Genomic DNA, 20,594 nt, shown 5'->3' with positions numbered 1-20,594 from the left:
AGCTTCTCTGAGCAAAATGTGACTGAGTCGTGATCTTAATCCGTGTTTCATTTGAAAAAAAGTTTAAATTATTTTAGAAAAAAACTACGCAGCAGCGATAGGCTGCATTATAGTGGGCGGAATATTTTAGTTCGGAGGCTTACTTTTTATTTTGATTGTATTTTGTTTATTTGTATCATCATTAAGAAGTCAGCGTGCACCAATGATCGCAAGACTTGCGGCCATAAACATTCAATAATTATTATATAATCAATTATTTCTAAAGAAAAAAATAGATTTATTATGTGCCTCTGATTCAAATCCTCTTGTAAAAATTTAGTATATGGAGTGAACTTTTTCGTACATCAAGAAAAATTAAAAAATGCTTTAGCTACCTAAAACGCTGGAGTAAGACACATAATTTTAGTGAGGGAGTTTAGTTAGTCATTTTTTTAATTAGTGATCCACATCTCGGAAGCTCTAGTGGTAGGTCCACAGCAGTTATACTGATGACATTTACAATAGTGTTAAGTCCACAGCAGTTATACTGATGACGTTTACAAGAGTGTTAGGTCCACAGCAGTTATACTGATGACATTTACAAGAGTGTTAGGTCCACAACAATTATACTGATGACCATTTACAAGAGTGTTAGGTCCACAGCAGTTATACNCAGCTGGTTGACTTGTGCAGTTATTTGAAGGACTGGTGGACTTGTGCAGTCATTTGAAGGACTGGTGGACTTGTGCAACCATTTGAAGGACTGGTGGACTTGTGCAGTCATTTGAAGGACTGGTGGACTTGTGCAGCCATACGAAGGACTGGTGGACCTTGGAGATATTTGAAGGACTGGTGGACTTGTGCAGCTTTTTGAAAGACTGGTGGACTTGTGCAGATATATAAAGGTTGTGTAGTTATTTAAAGGACTGGCTGAATAGAATTCATGTCGTTACTGCAGTTATGGAAGGTTAAAAAAGTTCGGTATTGCCTGCAGTTCATATTGCATGGCTGGGATTGGAGCGCACAAAATGCTGGCACAAAAGCAGCGAGATGCGAGCCCAGATTGCGAGCGCTACGTGGAATAGCCTCTGGATTCCGGGCCTATACTTTCAAAAAAAGTTAAGAGATCGTAAGTTCATCAGCCAATCATTGACGTCCTCTCAAGCAAAATGCACCAATCATAGACAAGAAAATAGATCGTAAGTACTTACGTTCACTTAGCGAGTTCTGAAAGTATGACCCCGGGTCATGAGACGGCTGCGTTTGCAATCATAGCGTTCATTTGATCAAGAAATTTCAGATAAAATTCAAGGAGAACTTTGAATAACGAAAGAAATATTATGTAAATCGAAATAAATATTCGTATGTACTAAATTTTATGCGATTCATACAGTTTTTTGTCCTGTGTTTTCTAGTGCAGTGTGAAAGGAACGATTCTTTAATGCCGAAGACGTTTCATCATGCAGGTTTCATAGGAGGACAATTCAATCACATTGAAAATCCTGCCTGTAGAAGTAATCCAAAAAACCTTGAGAATTGTTTGAAAAAAATGATAAAAATACTTGTGATGGCTCAAAAGAGTTTATAGTAAATTCCAGCATCTTCTTGTGTTACACTTAGAAAAATCGTTGAGTCGCGCTGTCTAATTAGTGATACACTTTCTGCACGAATCACTGATGCCCCTTTTTTTCCGGGCAAATCTGTGCAATATTGTTTATACTAGGGGGAAAAAGTGAATCGACATTTGAACAAATTTTTTCTTATTTCTCTGCGTGTAGGTTGCTCCACCGCGCATCCGCTCTATACTATGCTTAGTATGCCTATAATGTAGTAGCCCCAGGCCACGCTGTATCTCACCTTCGTAGTAACGTACAAAGTGTCGTGAATTTGATTTGCACTGATGGAGTCTATAGATGAAACTATCTATATTTTTTATATAGTACGATATATTTGTACCGATGGAAGTCTATAGATGAAACGCTCTGCTTCGCTGCTGTCTGCTTCACTAGACGATGTGTTCACTAATTGCAGGGGGAACCATGAGAAAGCATTTAAGTATTCAGTAATAAATATTCTTACGAATCATGTATGAAAGAGCCTCAGCTGGCTGGCTAAAAATTTTTTCTTACAAAATTTTAGTTGCATCAAATGAATTTTGGCCATTCCGAGGTCTTAAATAAATTAAAAATGTACTGTTTTTCGTTATGCAAGAAAAATGAAACTGTATTAGTTTTAGAAATAGCGATCCTGCTCTTGAATTCGCCAGAAGTGTTATTTGCACAGCAACATTGATGTTGACATTTCAGGCTCGTCGTTTAAATTTATTTCATTTATTCCCTGATCCAGGATTCCGGGGAATCCAGTATTCCAGGAACCATCAAGTAACCGTACTACCAACCAACCCGCCAGATTTTTATGAAAAAAATTCCCGACAAAAATCCCCGGCGTTAACACGCCTAATTCGATATTCCAAGCTCGGCGAGCCAAAACCGATTGGAAATTCTTAACGGCGAAAATTGCCAATTCAGCCTAATTCAACACTCGATTTTATGGAGGCCCGTTTATTGATATTAGTTCACTAGGAGCAGCAGCACCAGGCCTGCCTAACCATATCCTCAGCTCCATGGAGCACCGTTCAATTTATTAGCTGCAGGTAGCAATGATGGTTCGTTTCAATTGCCGGCATCAAAGCAGGTGTCGATTTCCAGAACAACGGCGTAGTTTGGGCAAATGGAAAATGAGTGTAATTGTGTACACAACTTCGAGATTCATAATTACTTGTCCTGTATGATAGTGAGTGCAACGTGTCAGTATTGTAATTAATTATAATGAGGCACATGAGCACATCGTATTGAAAAACATGATTTTTTACAATATTAATTAAGATTAAATGAAACTGAGACAGAATATATAACTCATGATGATTCACGATATTAATTATGAACAAAATAAAATTGAGACAAAATATACAACGGATAAAAACAAAACACGTCAATAAATCGTGGTCTGAATGGTGTGTAAAGACGTGGCATTCGGCATGTTGAAATATTTCGTACGGAGTGAATCATCATGAATCATTCATTAACATACTTCACAATTCCACTCTCAGTTTTCATCGGTATTTAGGAAGAATCTACTATAATTAACAATAAAGTGTCTCTAAAAACTCAATTATGTATTACTAAGGAATTTCATTCTTCGATCCTTCCTTGAACATCGCATAGGTATGACTTGACATCTTTATTTCATGCTGCTACTCTTCTTAGGACTTTCCTCAAATGCCGCTCCTTCTTTAACTCATCAAACATTCCTGATAACCATTTTATTCTTCAAAAATATTTCCTAATGCTGACATCGCAAATATTTGTCAGACCGTCCGACTGAGAAGATGTATTGGCAGATCTCATTTATGGATTTTTAAGGAGGAAAATTCTATGTTATTCCTACCACATATTACTTTGTTACTTGTGCTACCCTCGTCACAAACTACCGTGTTTGTGCCTCACTAACACCGTTATGTCGCCACAAACTACCGTGTTTGTGCCTCACTAACGCCGTTATGTCACCACAAACTACCGTGTTTGTGCCTCACTAACGCCGTCATGTCACCACAAACTACCGTGTTTATGCCTCACTAACGCCGTCATGTCACCACAAACTACCGTGTTTGTGCTTCACTAACGCCGTTATGTCACCACAAACTACCGTGTTTGTGCTTGTCTCACTAACGCCGTTATGTCACCACAAACTACCGTGTTGTGCTTCACTAACGCCGTTATGTCACCACAAACTACCGTGTTTGTGTCTCACTAGCGCCATTATGTCACCACAAACTACCGTGTTTGTGCCTCACTAACGCCTTTATGTCACCACAAACTTCCGTGTTTGTGCCTCACTAACGCCGTTATGTCACCACAAACTTCCGTGTTTGTGCCTCACTAACGCCGTTATGCTGATGATCTGTTATACGCACGTGTTATACCGTGTATAATACGCACGTGTAATAATTTGGTTATACGCGGCTAATTTAATTACTAGCAGCTCTAGTTTATGAAGCCAAAACATGCCCTTAAACATGACCTTAATTACTGACGCTCGACAAATAATTCTACTGAAATAAAAAATAATATGAAAATTATGCTCGTATTTGCACGACTTTGAATTTAAAAAATTTTTCGTCTAGAATCATAATTTGGAATATTTAAAAGGAATTTATTTTTTCATTATATTGGCCGAATAATATTGAGAATATTATGAGATTTCCCTGAGTTAATGTCTCATTAGCGCATGGAAGCGTGAAAAATGTTCTTAATGGTATAAAAATTCAATCGCCAAAAAGTGAAAAAATATTAATTTAGCTTCAAATTTTTTGTACGTGAAGATAAACAGAAAAAACGCATTCACTAATACCATCGTAATTATAATAAATGACGATCTTATGATCGTCATTTATTCCTTTTATTTATTATATATATTCCTTTTACCTTATTTTATCCTATTCAAGAGCAACAGTTATTATCGTTAGCAGGAGGAAGATAACGGTATGAAATAAATATTGAATCACCTCGAGATCGTTGATGCTGGATTCTTCCATTTTCCACGTGTAGTCTATCAACTGGAACTATTAAAAATAAAGCTGCCTCAAAAAGCCAACATATTCGGCTCAATATTCACGTGGATAAATAAATATTGAAGGCAATAATTAGCATTATGATAATTTTGGTTCAAAATAGTTTAGCCGGCCTCAGGTTTTCTTCCGTTCTCTTCCGCATTTGCATTCAAAAGTGCAGTCATAAAAATGAATGTCTTAATTTGTGTTGGTTATCTAGACCTAATTTACCCTGTGAAAAAAATGTAACTCAGTACTCACTGCAGTGAGTGACAGAGAGCGCATTTTCTCGTCGACGAAAACTTGAGGTCACGGACGGACAGACAGACGGACATGGCGAGCACAATAGTGCATTTTTCCATAAATGAGAAAATGCCCTAAAAAGCGTATCAGTGATACGTCCGCTCTCTGTACGTGATATTGGCCAGCAAGTGTGTTTTTATTTTAGACAATTTGACTCATTCATATTTCTGACAGTGCCCCGCGGTTGTAATCCCTGCACTGCGATGCTATGCATAACGCTACGTATTCCTATAACCGGTTCCACCGTCTTGACCGGTCGACGGGTGAACCAGCAGCCGGTCAATGGAAGAGGACGAAGTTCATTCAAGAAGACAAGCGTGCCTGGCTTTCCTGGATCGCCATTCAGTGTCTCCCAGAAGCTCTTCGAGCAAAAAACGCGTCTAACATCAGTCAGAAATTCCAGCCATTAATGTACAGCTCCAGCAAGGCATTAATGTACAATCAGCAGCAGCTGTTCGCAACTCCAGCCCTTGCAATGTGAGAGGACAGGATAAGATATTATATTGCGTTCTTACTTTGACAGAACACGTGCTGGAATTCTGCAGGACTTTACCCTTGCCTTGAGACTTGAAACGAATGACTTGAGTGGACGCTAATTTTCTCAGTAGAAGCACCGCGCATATCAGTAAAGGCACCAATTAAAAAACATTTGTGAGAACTATTTCAATTCAGTATATTCTTTCTTCAATAACTTTAATAACTAGTTTATTTAAAAGATTATTATATGAGTTAAAGTGAAAGATGTAAACTAATTTAGAGAATGAATTTAGTTTCTTCCAACGTTGAATGATTATATGTATAAAATAAGATGATAGCTTTTCAACCTCCAAATAACACAGTCGCTTTTCGACTCTAAAATTACCATGAATGCATAATTTAATTTAATTGATATTTTTATACTCGAGTTTCCATCGTGTTCCCTCCCATATCTACGTTTCTGCCACTGCACCTACCTTTAATTGTTCTACCCAGAACATCTCAACCGATAAATAGAAAAGCCGATCTAACTTTAGGATTGGAACTTGCATGCCAGTCATAAATTATTGCGAAACTATTCCCATAAAAAATTTCTAGTGGTGCTAGACGACATCTCGGTATGGATGTGCAATCATGGAATGGGTTAGGAAAGAAGATTCCAAGCCATTTCGGTGTCCTAAATTCTCGCGGGCGATGCTTAGTCAGGTTTGTAACTGACGTAACTAAAGACCGTTCATAAATACCTACGGAGTTCTCTGTAAGCCCAGCTGGCTCGAGGTGTTGGTTGATAATAATGTCCTTTCCCTTACACTAACTCGAATATAATTTAAGACCAGAAGCGCGCAGTGGAATTATGTGTCATAATAATGTTGTTTCTCTTACACTAACTCGAATCTAATTTAAGACCAGATGCGCGTAGTAGAATTATGTGTCATAATAATGTTGTTTCCCTTACACTAACTCGAATCTAATTTAAGACCAGAAGCGCGTGGTGGAATTATGTGTCTTTCAAGTCATGAAGAATATGCTTTGGAATTTCTGCTATTGCCAGGAAATTATTAGAGGAAATTATTGGCAAGTCCATCATATTTAGCGCATTTTCTCATTTATGGAAAAAATGCACTATTGTGCTCGCCATGTCCGTCTGTCTGTCTTTCCGACCGTCTGTCCGTCCGTCCGTGACCTCAAGTTTTCGTCGACGAGAAAATGCGCTCTCTGTCACTCACTGCAGTGTGTACTGAGTTATATTTTTTTGGCTATGGTCTACTGCGTTTTTAGCTCTAATATAAATATTTTGCATTAATGATTAAACGGACAGCATCACTTTATGTATGGAGTTAGCGAAATGAAAAAACGATTTCTTTAACAAACGATAGTTAATGAACTAAAAACCGAGCTGTACATTACATCCATTTAGTCATAATATTAATATTGCATTCATTGTCAATTGACAGTTATCTACAGTACCTACACACGCATGTTGGAACAGCGTTGTGCAAAATGGCTGTTCAAAGTTAGAACGTACAAAAGCATGTTCAGCGTACAACTTAAAACACTCCTCAACGATTCAACGATGCATCCAAGTCATCCAGCTCTTTCAATAATCGAAATGAAAGTTCTTAGATGTTGAGGGTCAAGCATTGTTACATTTCCGCAGTTTTTTTTGCTGTTATTATTGCTTTAAGTCAAACCAAGTTTGAGTTACAAGTAATTGCCTACTAAAGCTCATAAAATATTTATGGGTTTAAACTGCAGACACCACAGCTTGAATTTTCTATTATGTTCTATAATCTATAGCAATGAATAGTAACGATTCTTGCCGTTTAGTACGGTAGCTGTATGAGTGCGAAGCATTAGAACCCTTTGTTCGCTATGTACGAGCAATCTTTAATTTTTCGAAACAGGAAGTGCCTGTACGACAAGATTTTCATATAAATTATTCATGCAGACTTTAACTTAATTTTAATTTCACTGATAAATAAAACAAAGATTAAAGTTTTTCTCTTTAAATTAGTTATTTACTTCTTATTAGGAATACCTCAATGCCAGTCGCATCCTACATGTGCTCTAGATTTTTCTAGTATTAAATCAGAATACATTAACTTCAAGCCTAAATCTGCGACCGTCAATGAATTCTTTTCTGTTTAACGAATTAATTAGCACCGAAAACTCTGAGAACGAGTGAGCACTTTTAATGAGCAGAAGACGCTCCGGGAATTCGCGCCGCTCATTAAGTAAGATAATGAGAACAGCCACGACGAACAGTTCAACCAGTCGCGGTGAATTCATAAAGAGTTAATTAATGAATTCTGTAATATTTAGACACCTTGTACACTTTGGTGATTTTTCTCACTGGCTTTAGGGTAGAGATTAACCTGCCTGTTCGCTGGCAATGTTTAGAATACCATGAAGGCCTAATGAATCGTGAAAAGTTTAACATGAGTTAACAGAGCTGAGCTGTAACTAATTAGATAAAAGCTACCTTTGCATTTAATCAATGCAAGACTAGCTCGAGAGAAAATAAATATTTTTATTATATTTCTATTTATAAAAAGATTTACGCCACGTGTTTTTCTCAATTTTAAGTAAATATAAGGAGAGAATCTTAGGTTTAAACAGAAACTGGTGACCACTTCCATGATTCACAAGAAATTGTGATCAAATGTTTAAATAATATGTGGATTATTATTTATCGTAGTGTTTTGTTAACATCGTCATTCGGCAGCTTCCTGCAGCAGCGCCCAACGCATCGAAAATTTGAATATTATTGCAATGAATGAGTGAAATGCAATCAAGAATTTCTGCAATAAATAAATAATAGTCCCATGCCGACGAATTAAATTATTACTGAAGACGTCAGCATCTCATTTAATTCTTATAATTAAATAAACTATAGCCTATAATCTTATAAATAACTATAAACTATAACTTATAAACTTATAATCTTATAAATAACTACTAATAGTTATTACCTATTACCTATGTATAGTTATTAACTATGTTAACTATTACGGCCTATGTAGTGCCAACTCAAGGGTATCCGAGTTACATTTATATCATCGGCAAATCTTCTTCTAAATACTGAAATAAACAGTATTACAGTTAATACTAATTTCAGTTGTGTCTACTTAAACAAAATTTTCTTGAAATCAACCACTTTTTCATCAATTGTAAAAATAACTCCAGCTATGTCGCGTTTGCTTTATTTTAGTGTGTGTAAGCTTGAGTTTAAACTTATTCAGGCTGACGTCAAAGTTCCTCCATTAGAGATGCAAGGTCGAGACAATAATGTCGCATCAGGGCAAACATCAGAGACATAAATAGCAAATGTGAGCGAAATCTCGCGGGAAAATCAGCTAATGCGCGCGTTTATAACTAATTTAATTGATGTGTGGTGCGTAAATAATTTTTGGTGATGACATTAAACTGCGAAGAGCTTTTTTTTTGCATATACACATTGTATTTCTCGACCGACTGCTGCTACCAGCACGATAAAACTATAGACAGGCGCTGTAGACAATAAGACAGGCGCTTTAGACAATAAGACAGGCGCTGTAGACAATAAGACAGGCGCTGTAGACAATAAGACAGGCGCTTTAGACAATAAGACAGGCGCTGTAGACAATAAGACAGGCGCTGTAGACAATAAGACAGGCGCTGTAGATAATAAGACAGGCGCTGTAGACAATAAGACAGGCGCTGTAGACAATAAGACAGGCGCTGTAGAAAATAAGACAGGCGCTGTAGAAAATAAGACAGGCGCTGCGGACAATAAGACAGTCGTTGTAGACAATAAGACAGGCGCTGTAGACAATAAGACAGTCATTGTAGACAATAAGACAGGCGCTGTAGACAATAAGACAGTCGTTGTAGACAATAAGAAAGGCGCTGTAGACAATAAGACAGTCGTGGTAGACAATAAGACCGTCGTTGTAGACAATAAGACAGGCGCTACAGACAATAAGACAATCGTTGTAGGCAATAAGACAGGCGCTGTAGACAATAAGACAGGCGCTGTTTACAATAAGACAGTCGTTGTAGACAATAAGAAAGGCGCTGTAGACAATAAGACAGGCGCTGTAGACAATAAGACAGGCGCTGTAGTCAATAAGACAGGCGCTGTAGACAATAAGACAGGCGCTGTAGACAATAAGACAGGCGTATAGTTGTAAAACCTATAGTTTTGTTGTAGTCACTGTTGGCACTGGAATTTTTTCAATTTTTCACGATCATTTATAACGTATAAATACGATATAAACATACATGAAAAAGTGGAAAATAATTCTGATGTCAACAATGACTACAACAAAACCATAGGTTTTACAACTATGCAACTACATAATTATAAAGCCTGTCTTATTGTGATCATTTCACTCAATGTTAAATTCTGAAAGTACCAAGGATTGCCCGTCCACAAAATTTCCATAGAGTGTTCCTATATCAGCTAAATCCTACTGCTATGAACGAATCCTAACGAATTCTCGTAATAATCTGCAGGATATCTTCGAGTTCCTTCACATCCTCGAGGGAAATTCTAGCTATAGGCCCACAAGCTCAAGGCTTTCAATGGGCATTCATCTTTCAGGATCTTTGTTCCGCATTGAGCTTGATCAACATCGCTCTATGAAGGCTGGGAATTGAAGGATGATAGCGATGATAAAGCTGGAGCGGTTACGAGGAAAATGTTTGACTTCGTCCGCAGTTCAACATTTTGATAATTTCTGATTTTTTGTATGACATTTATGAATACGGGAATGGGATAGTTAAAATATATAAAAGTCAGTTGCGTAGGAACTACAAATGAAATGGACACCGTGATTACCCATGACATTTTAGACTTAAACTATTCGGGCAATAAAATTGGAGTGTAGTGTCAAAGTGAAAATTTTTTTGCATATGTGTGAATATAAAATGTATACAAAAAATCGAAGCTACCATGATAGTTGACAATTACTATCATCTTAAATTATTAGAACCAAATCCTAATGTTACCATATTATCAGGAATCCAATTCGCCTCATTTTGGGAAATTGTTTTCGATTATGAAGTCCGTTATTTAATGAGTGAATTATCGGAACTTGGACTTAAGAGTGACCAATAATTCGTTACCAAACTCTTTGTTATTTTTTTTGATCATTCGTCACGTAAAATTATCAGCGATTATCGGAGCGTGTAAAAACTCTTACATTATAATCACTGTTCTTTTTACGATAATCACCGATTCTTACATTACAATCATCGATTATTTCACGATAATAACCGATTCTTTCATGATAATAACCGATTCTTTTATGATATCACCGATTCTTACATTACAATCACCGATTCTTTCACAATAATCACCGATACTATGCCTGTTTAAAAAGCAAAGAAGAGAATTCGAGTAGAAAGTAAACTCCAGCAATGGAGTCAAACGAGCTGGCAATGAATCACACAGCCCGAGCACCGCAATTATGCCTGGACTTCTCCGTAAGCCCAAGTTCAGCTTCAATAAATTGCGCTCAAACTCTTCGGGGAAGCGGCTCAGGTCCGGCGAATTGCAGATTCATTGAGAACGCCTGCAACACGAAGGCAATTACAGACATTTTTGGGCCGTAGTCCATATGAGGTTGCACGTGAATACTGCTTTTGTATCCGATCACTGCGGTGGCATATGTAACCTGGGCCTATACTTTCAAAAAAGTTAAGAGATCGTAAGTTCATCAGCCAATCATTGACGGCCTTTAAAGCAAAATCCACCAATCATAGACAAGAAAATAGAGCGTAAGTACTTACGTTCACTTAGCGAGTTTTGAAAGTATGGCCCCTGATATTTAGTTCAGCATTAGTTTATTGGTATCAGAAATCAATATATTTAGTTAAAATAAGGTTAGCTCGGAATATCCTTCTGCTCTGCATGGACATGGAGCCTCGTATGCAGAAGCTGTACTCGAGATAAATTATAAATTTTGTGAGCGTTTCACTGCGCGTTAATTCCAAACGAGGTTTAGCGAAGATCATAGTTCCTCATCCACGGTAATTTTAATTGATGTTATACGACAAGAAATTCTCTTTTAATTGCTCTTTGGGCTCAAATTCAATGATAATTGAAATGCAATAACGGCATAACTTATTAATATTACATTCCAAATGTATACAATTAATTCATATTTGTTGAATATTGTGTACGACAGACGATTCACTTTGTTTCCATTAGAAATACGAGTATTTTTCTCTGTATTTTATTTAACCATGAATTCCTACTAAATTTGCAATTTAAGGAATCGAATAATATTATAATATATCGTCTATTAAATCCTGCACTTGAATCCTGCAGTGTCCTAACCGACGCCCAGTTCAATAAATTCTCCTCGCAAGCCCAGCAAGGCCAAGGCCATGTTGGTCGTCAAGGCCAACAGGTGAGGTGGCCGCAAGGACTTCAAAGGCCAAGATCAAAGCAAGGATACTTTTTTACGCATGAATGCAAAGCCAACGCGTGAAGAACCGCATTGGTTTATCAAAGAGGACGAATGGTGGCTGCGTTTACGCTCCATTTTTGCCAATAATAAAAAGGCTACGATTTAATATGGGGAAAATGACTGACAGTTTGGGTCTGGTTATTACCGGTTATCATGTCCACATCGTGGGCCGGGTTCACAGGTTCAGGAGTCCAAATTTGAATGCAGTATCAGTAGCTTATTTTCTAGAACCGCCTAGAATTCATGGAATCAATTCAACGGCATGGTCGAGTCCTTTCCGGTTCTAGTCCTCTTCTTGAATTGGTTCACGGGTTTGTGAACACGCTTATGATAAATGGCTGACCGAGAGCAGCGCACTGAAGCCCCGTTGGCATACGTACGGACGAAACGGTCTAATCTCCGCGTTCACTCGGAGAATTTACAAGTTCAGGGACAGAGCAACTCACTGAGCACCATCATAAGAAGGTACTATATTAAAAATAAATAATAAATTACCGAATTGTTCACCAACGATATTTCTCGTTACCTTGCTTGTTGATATGAATAGCATTGAATACGGTTAATGTATCCATGCATGGACGAAGTATCAAGGCATTGTGCTAGGAGAGGTGCTTGCAATACTCCGGGAAAATGTAACCTTTGATCTAGAAAATGACAATTGATTGTCAAGAAAATATCGTCGATGCTTGAGCCAGCAGTATAACAGAAAGTACAGTGGTGAAGTAAATAATATTTCTTTACCACTGCCTGAGTAAGAATCAGAATTATTCAAGAGAGTTGAATGTTGGATAAATTAGCAGCTATTCATCGGTGTCTGGGAGCCCGGTGAGTGTATTGCAATAATTCTCCGGTCGTGATGAAGCTAAAGTTCAAGTCCCGACTAAACTACTCTGGTTATATTTTATTACGAATGAATAAGATGGACTTATAAATTTCACGCCTGAATGAGTCTCATCACAACCCAGGCACCTGAAGGCAGGAGATCGAACGACAGGCTGGGAGAAATACTCAGGCTGAGAGAAATAATTCATGGTAGTTCTAGCCTTTATTCAGGATACAAAAAATTAGAATCTCACTCTTCTTGAAGCCCCAATGAATAATAATGAGGAAGACATCAACCTATTTGCGGTCACTGCTGACTTGTGAACTCTTGCGTCACATTCAATACTAATTAGCCTGTCGACATTAACTCGGTGACACTGACATAGAGACAATGACCGTTCAACTTTGAGATTGAAAAATGGTCTATGAAGTTGTATCATAAGTTCAGTGTAGCACTTAAATAATTAAATGCACTGTCTATGCCGTTCCTGTGCTTGTGTCATAATTTTTTCATTCCATAATTTTACATAGGGTTAAGAACTGGGTTAAATTCACCACACTGTCGGTCACATTTCAGAGTTTCAATGCACCAGCTTCAATTCAGAAGCATCAAGTTCGTAAATTCAGTTAACTCTACTAATTTAACTCTACTAAGTTAACTCTACTTCAATCCAGCGCTCACCGAACTTCCCACATAGCTCGAGATTCCAGAAGTCGGTCTGAAGGACGACATCCTTGTTTGAGTTTGAGTGAACGATGGAAGACTTGAGTAGAACTACTGAAGCCTGAGGTGTATATGCTGATATAATAGGGGAAGAAGCTGATCAGGCGCCATACTTTCAAAACTCGCTAAGTGAGCGTAAGTACTTACGCTCAATTTTCTTGTCTATGATTGGTGGATTTTGCTTGAAAGGCCGTCAATGATTGGCTGATGAACTTGCGATCTCTTAACTTTTTTGAAAGTATAGGCCCAGGCCGTAGCACAGGTCGCTAAGTCAACGTAAGTACTTACGCTCTATTTTCTTGTCTATGATTGGTGGATTTTGCTTGAAAGGCCGTCAATGATTGGCTGATGAACTTACGATCTCTTAACTTTTTTTTTAAAGTATAGGCCCTGACGAACAAGTTTCGTCATTACTGCGAGGCCTGCAGCGCTGATCTAACTAAACTTTGTACAAGTTCTGATCGAAGAAGCGGTTCACCCGCCGGCTTCGTGTCTTTGGTTTTGGAGTGGAAACCACACGGGAAAAGTGTTCGAAATAAATTTGAATTTAGGTTTGAACTAAGAAGCTGGTTACCTTACAGTCTTCGAAGAAAAGTAAAAAAATTGCCATGATTTTTAATGCAATATGGAGCAATGCTTCAATAAAATTATGAACCTGTTACTTTTCATTTGTAAAATTAATTTCCTACATCTATATATTTAATTTTTTAAACGGTATTCAAAAAATTATTTTTTAATTATATATTTAATTATTTCAAACGAATTTATCATAGTTAATTTATGATAAGTTCTAAGGAAAATAGATTTCCGGCAAATTAGACCGACATTCCAGAAGACGGCCTGTGAGAGATAAACTTAGTCGCCTGTCATGAAGATTACTTTTAATCAATATGGATGACAACCGAAATCTGCATATAATGTGGATAATCAGGATAATTGGAAAAGATGCTCATGAACAGAATTTTTCTTATAAAAAGAAAAACAAATTTAAAGTTTTCCTGGATTTAACCATACTTATTTTAGCTTTCCATCTCGAGCGAAAATGTTCTTTCATAAATATACTCGGAAATTCTCTTGCAGCTCTGCGGCAGAAAAGCGGCACAGACGAAGCTTTGAACGAAAATTTTTTTAAGACAGAAGAATTTCGCATGAATTCCACGGTGTCTGCTTGGTTGAAGCCTGCTTGTAATTTCCTGTGGAAGACTGAAAATTCTTGCTGTGCGTGTTTCTTTATTCAAGATCTAACAAAAGATAATAATGCAATGTCACTCAATTCGGCTCGGTAAAGTGAGAGGAGTTTAACATTTTACAATTCAAAAATGGCCTTTTAGACAGAGACAATTAAAGTCCCTCAAGCTGCGATAGACATGAAAATGTAAAATTCTGAAAATTTGGTTGCATCATTAAACTTTAAAGAAATTCTGCACTGTTAGAAAAAACGGTGAAAAACGGTCCCACTGGCATTCTAGTGGCCGGTCGCCCCGTAAAAATAAACTGTTCCGCCGTTTTTATCAGATGTTTTACAGATTTCTAGTGTTAAATTAGAATTAAAAACGGCGACACGGTGTTTCTTTTCACGTGCCGACCGGCCGCTGAAACGCCTGTAATACCGTTAACGGTAATTTTCCCAACAGTGTGTACCATAATACTCTGCATTTTGAGTTAACAGGTAAAGTGGGAGGAGTTTAACATTTAACAATTCAATAATGGCCTTTTATAGACATAGGCAATTAAAGTCCTTCAAACTGAAATAGACATAAAAAGTAAAATTCTGAAAATCTGGTTGCATCATTAAATTTTCAAGAAATTCTGTACCATAATACTCTGCATTTTCAGTTTACCACAAGAAAAAATATTATCAATTCAGTGGCAACTCGCTGCCGCCTCCAGCCCACCGATCTGTTCAATATTCAACACAAGCGCTGGTCGCAATTCGATTCTTCAGAGGCGACACGTCCGTCCTAAATTGGATACGTTACAGGCACAGAGTTTGATCACATTTGTTCCTGAAATTGAGTTTATCTTCAGTTTGTGTCCAGCCAAATCACATCACCAAATATTAATTGATTTCGCGTTTCAATTATTTCATAATTTTATGAGTATCAACATTTACAAATGTACGTACAAAACGTATAAGAGAACTTAAATCTAGGTTGTTAAAATACTCACAGGTATGAAAACGAGGTCAGTTTTTCCTCTCACCGAGTGGAGAATGTAGCTAGGAAAGTTACATTGAATGGCAATGTACAGGATTGATCAATGTTCACTGGAAGAAAATTTTAAGAAGTGTGCAATGTGAAGACTTTTCTTTTAACCCACACTGGCGACTAAAATTCCAGTCCATCCGAGAAGAAGGAAGAAATTAAGATATAAAGTATGCAGGGAAGCTAGAGCTGTAAATAAAGATATTACCCGAAAAATAGCAAATAATATTACCCTAGAAGTACCAATAAATGAAGATATCACCCTAGAAATAGCAAAAAATTCTTATATTACCCGAGATTTAGCAATAAATATTAATATTACCAGAAAAGTAGCAATAAATAAAGATATCACCCTAGAAGTAACAAGAAACAAAAATATAAGCCGAGATTTAACAATAAAAAAATATGTTACCCTGAAAGTAGCAAGAAATAAAGACATCACCCTAAAAGTACCAAAAATTAAAATATTACCCGAGAAATTTAACAATAAAAAAATTACCCTGAAAGTAGCAAGAAATAAAGATATAACCCAAGAAGTAGCAAGAAATGAAAATATTACCCGAGATTTTACAATGAAAAAAATTACCCTGAAAGTAGCAAGAAATGAAAATATTACCCGAGATTTAACAATGAAAAAATCTATTACCCTGAAAGTAGCAAGAAATAAATATAATATCATAGGGCGTGGTGGCGACTCAGGGTAACGTCCAGGAGCAGAGCTTGACTGCCAAGGCCAACGCCTTTTTTAAGCTGGCAACCTGCTTCTTGAGCCTCCTGTGACAACCCAGCTTATAATGTTGCTGCAAAGCTGCTAATGTTGCAGCTTCCTCGTCATTTGATCATTGGGACAGAATAATGTTGTTAAAAATAATAATAATAATATAATATAATAATATAATGAATAATAATAAAAATATAATAATAATAATATTATTTTGTCCCAATGATCAAAGAATGAGCAAGCTAGTGTTGCTGGAACATGGGACAAAATAATGTCGTTAAAAATAATAGTAATGTAATATAATAATATAATATAACACATAATAACTAATAACAATATAATATTAATAGCATTATTTTGTCCCAAAGATCAATTAATTAGTAAGCTAATGTTGCTGCAGCATTAGCTTTTGCATCATTTGATCATTGGGACCAAATAATGTTGCTGTAACATTCGTTAGCTGCTGATCGTTTAATCATTGGGACAAAATAATGTTTTACCAACGTTTACTCGCTCATTATTTAACCTGCTCAGTAACATTATTCAACTTTCAGGCTGACTAAATATAGTAAAAATTGTGAATGTAACTACCAGCATTTATGCATATTATTTATGCTCTCTTTATATATCTATATACACTTTACTGCTAACTGCCAGACTCGTCTAATCTGAATATCAAAATTCAATTTAACACTAGGCATTGCATGCTAATGTTAGTGACAGAACAGCAATGCAGGGGCCATACTTTCAAAACTCGCTAAGTGAACGTAAGTACTTACGCTCTATTTTCTTGTCTATGATTGGTGGATTTTGCTTGAAAGGCCGACAATGATTGGCTGATGAACTTACGATCTCTTAACTTTTTTTAAAAGTATAGGCCCAGGTGACGATCGTAATGGACATCCATACAAATTACTGATCGATATTTTTCGTATGATGAAAATAAATACGGCAACCACCCGGCCAACCATACGGCAACTACCCGGCCAATTATACCATACGGCAACCATACGGCCAACCGAGAACCAAAGATCACTTAGCGCAAACGTAGAACAAATGTAGTGAACAATTCAGTGGAGCGTGTATGATTGGTTTGAGTAATAATCCTGTATTGAATGAAAATGATGCCGAACAATAATAAAATATATTGATTATTATTTGAAACTGCGTTGCATGGTAGAATAAAGGATGGATATAAGATTATGGACTAGATAATGGATTAGAATGCTCTATACATCAATGGTCTATACATTAATGATTTTCATATGAATGTCCCAATCACAATTGATCTACTGATAAAGGTATATCCAATATTCAACTTTGTTATAAGTATAGCAAAAAGAAAATTTTTTCAATTTTTCTGAAACATCGAACGTTATTTAAACCACCCGAACTGCCTTTAAATTGTTTTTTTCTCCTTGTTTGTTCAGTTAACTGTAAACTCACTTCAGCCTTATCCACCGATGTTTGGGGTAAGACTATCATAGCTCTTTTAATTGTTCCTCTGATGTGTAATATCTCCTTGTATATCGTACTATTCTACAATTATATAGTACTACAGTATTTCATTCATTCTACAGGTGCAACTTAAGCATGCAACTTACGTACACGCTCAATACACATTTTACTCACAAGCGTCTCCTCGGCTAATATTCTCGTTCAAATAGCGTTAGATTTTGCTCATAACGGAGCCGAACCTTTAGCCTATTACACATCAATAGTCTAGCTATGCATCCTCTGTATATTAATGTTTTATACAGCTATATTCAATACCACAGTACTCTTTAAAGCGATGCTCTATAAGTTAATGCTCTTCATATGCATACATTAATGCCCTATACTAAAAACAGTTTAGAATATTAAAATAAGACTAGAGCACGTGTATAGAGCATATCGTGGAGACACACACACACAAAATTCGAACTCAATGAAATGTTTGTGATTGCGAATCGCTGTAGAGATTCGCAATCACAAACATTTGCAATCACAAATAACCGAGATTTACTATGCCGTTCTCGAAGACAGACGAGACATCTTCCATAACGAATAAACTTACCAGCCTGCATATGAGTCTGGAGTTCTAACGAGTTCAGATTTAGCGAACTTTAGGGAAGTTTGTAATGAGATGAGCGGACGTTTGGATTTTAGTTCTAAATTCGAAGCTTCATGTTGTTGAGAAGTTGTTAATTCAGTGATTGGAGCCTCTGGAATGATGGCAAGTAATTCATTCTTCAACAATTATAGGTCTAACAATTTAAACATTGTATTTAATTATCAAAACAAATCGGATTTGAATGGAATTAAAATTCAAGTCTGACGTACAAACTGGAAAAACCAAGAAGATAGGCTAAGGAAAATGATGCAAGTGTACTTTCACTAAATAAAGTTTATAAATAGTTAAATTTAATAGGTTTGAACGGCAGATCTACCGCTTTCTCTTGAGTTTTTTATTAAAATAATGAAAGGCCAGCCACATATATATACTTAATTTTTGAAGTCAACGTTTTAATTCAAATTATTCATGCTTTTATTATTACAGAAGTGAAATTTGAATGCACAAATCGCATCCGTTCACTGAAGGTACAATAATTTTCCTCCCAAAACTATTAGAAGAATCTTTTAACACTTTCATCATTGCCATATTTAACCCTTTCAGCATTGCTGTTTAACCCATTCATCATTGCCATATTTAACCCTTTCATCATTGTTATATTTAACCCTTTCAGCATTGCTGTTTAACCCTTTCATCATTGTCATAACTAAACCCTTGATTAGGCATTTAGACATAGGAATTAGCGGCACGATCAACTATAATTATGTTTGTTATAACTTTAAAAATCAAAATGTTTCGAAGTAGATTGAGAAATTAATTGGGTAGTGAGCGTTAATTCAAGGCAACCCATGAAGTGGAATCGAAAAGTGCAAATTAAAATGAAATATCCCAAATCACCTCACTTGTGAAATTATGTTCGCAAAACGTGAAAATTACACGATTCAATTATTGACTGAGAATTAATATGGTTCGACCCATAAGGTTATGTAACATCGATTATGCAAGCTCAAGATTTGAAATATAGACGTTTCAAATTACAAGCTCGATTAGAACGATCTTAAGTTACTAATTTTTTGGTGATTAGTATCTCTAAAATTAGGGATAAAACAGACTTTAAAAATAAAAATAATTGACTTCTTGTCCAACAGACAACCTCGGGGCGTGCAGTCGTGTTGGTGACGTGTGTGGCTCCGACGGCCGTACGTACATGTGAGTGCACACATGTTTTACACATGTGCTTCTGGGTAATTATAATTATAATATTATCAAACTTCTGATGGTGAAGTATAAACTAGATTTCCTTAATTTCCTTTGCTTTATAAATAGAGGCTTTATAAATTGTTGGCAGGGATTGAGGATAAGTCTTATCTACACAATGATGTAATCGGTGCAGGATTCGGACTAAAGTCGAAATATTACAGTTATCCCTGTACGCTCGTAGTTCATTTTCATAAATGACAAGTTCTTCTACTATAAATTTTGTGATTTTTGATAAACACGAAGAGATTGGGATTTGCTCCAATACAAAATTCCTAGACATCACTTAAAATTAATCTACACGAAGAATTTTTTATATTACGACAATTATTGCTGCAAGACATCAGCGGACGACAGCAACTGCAATATCCAATATCTTTCATCAAATGAATTAAAGGAACAAATATCCTAAATGAATGAATAAAGGACATTCAAGGAAATAAACTAATTAGACGTGTAAATTAAATATAAAACGATGATATAATTGAAAAATATAGATCATATTCAACTCACGAGAACAGAAAAAATATAACTCAGTACTCACTGCAGTGAGTGACAGAGAGCGCATTTTTTCGTCGATGAAAACGTGGTCACGGACAGACGGACAGACAGACGGACAGACATGACGAGCACAATAGCGCCTTTTTCCATAAATGAGAAAATGCGCTAAAAAGATAGCCATGCAGCGATTCAAAAATATATATATATTTGAATTTCGAATTTGAATTGCCCCACTTTGAATTTTCCGCTTGAGGGAGTATGACTTGAGTCGCAAATGGAAGTCATTTGCTCAGGTGGTCGCAATTTACCAGGACCGGACAATGCCCTGCTTGGCGCTAGTCAAATAAATTCTAGAGGAGTAACTGTGAATGACTCCATTTTTCCAATTCTCTTTAATTCAGCAGATAGAAGATAGATATTTTCCAAGACTGGATTACGCAATATATCGAGAAAAATTGAATTCTTATATATGTAACGAATTCTAGC

The 20,594-nt window shown here is 36.5% G+C and overlaps 1 protein-coding gene across 1 annotated transcript in view; it reads left to right on the top strand.

The window, feature by feature from the left end:
* The window catches only part of LOC108681805, a 75,147-nt gene that overhangs the window by 21,034 nt on the left and 33,519 nt on the right, over positions 1 to 20,594 (top strand). The window contains exon 2 of the mRNA XM_018170879.1: positions 19,499 to 19,559. Within this exon, the coding sequence (XP_018026368.1) occupies positions 19,499 to 19,559 (61 nt within the window). The remainder of the gene's footprint in view (positions 1 to 19,498; positions 19,560 to 20,594) is intronic.

The sequence above is a fragment of the Hyalella azteca genome, unplaced genomic scaffold (genome assembly GCF_000764305.2).
Source record: "Hyalella azteca isolate HAZT.00-mixed unplaced genomic scaffold, Hazt_2.0.2 contig6555, whole genome shotgun sequence".
NCBI lineage: Eukaryota > Metazoa > Arthropoda > Malacostraca > Amphipoda > Hyalellidae > Hyalella > Hyalella azteca.
Note: the sequence above shows the minus strand (reverse complement) of the source record. Positions and strands in the feature narration are given on the sequence as shown.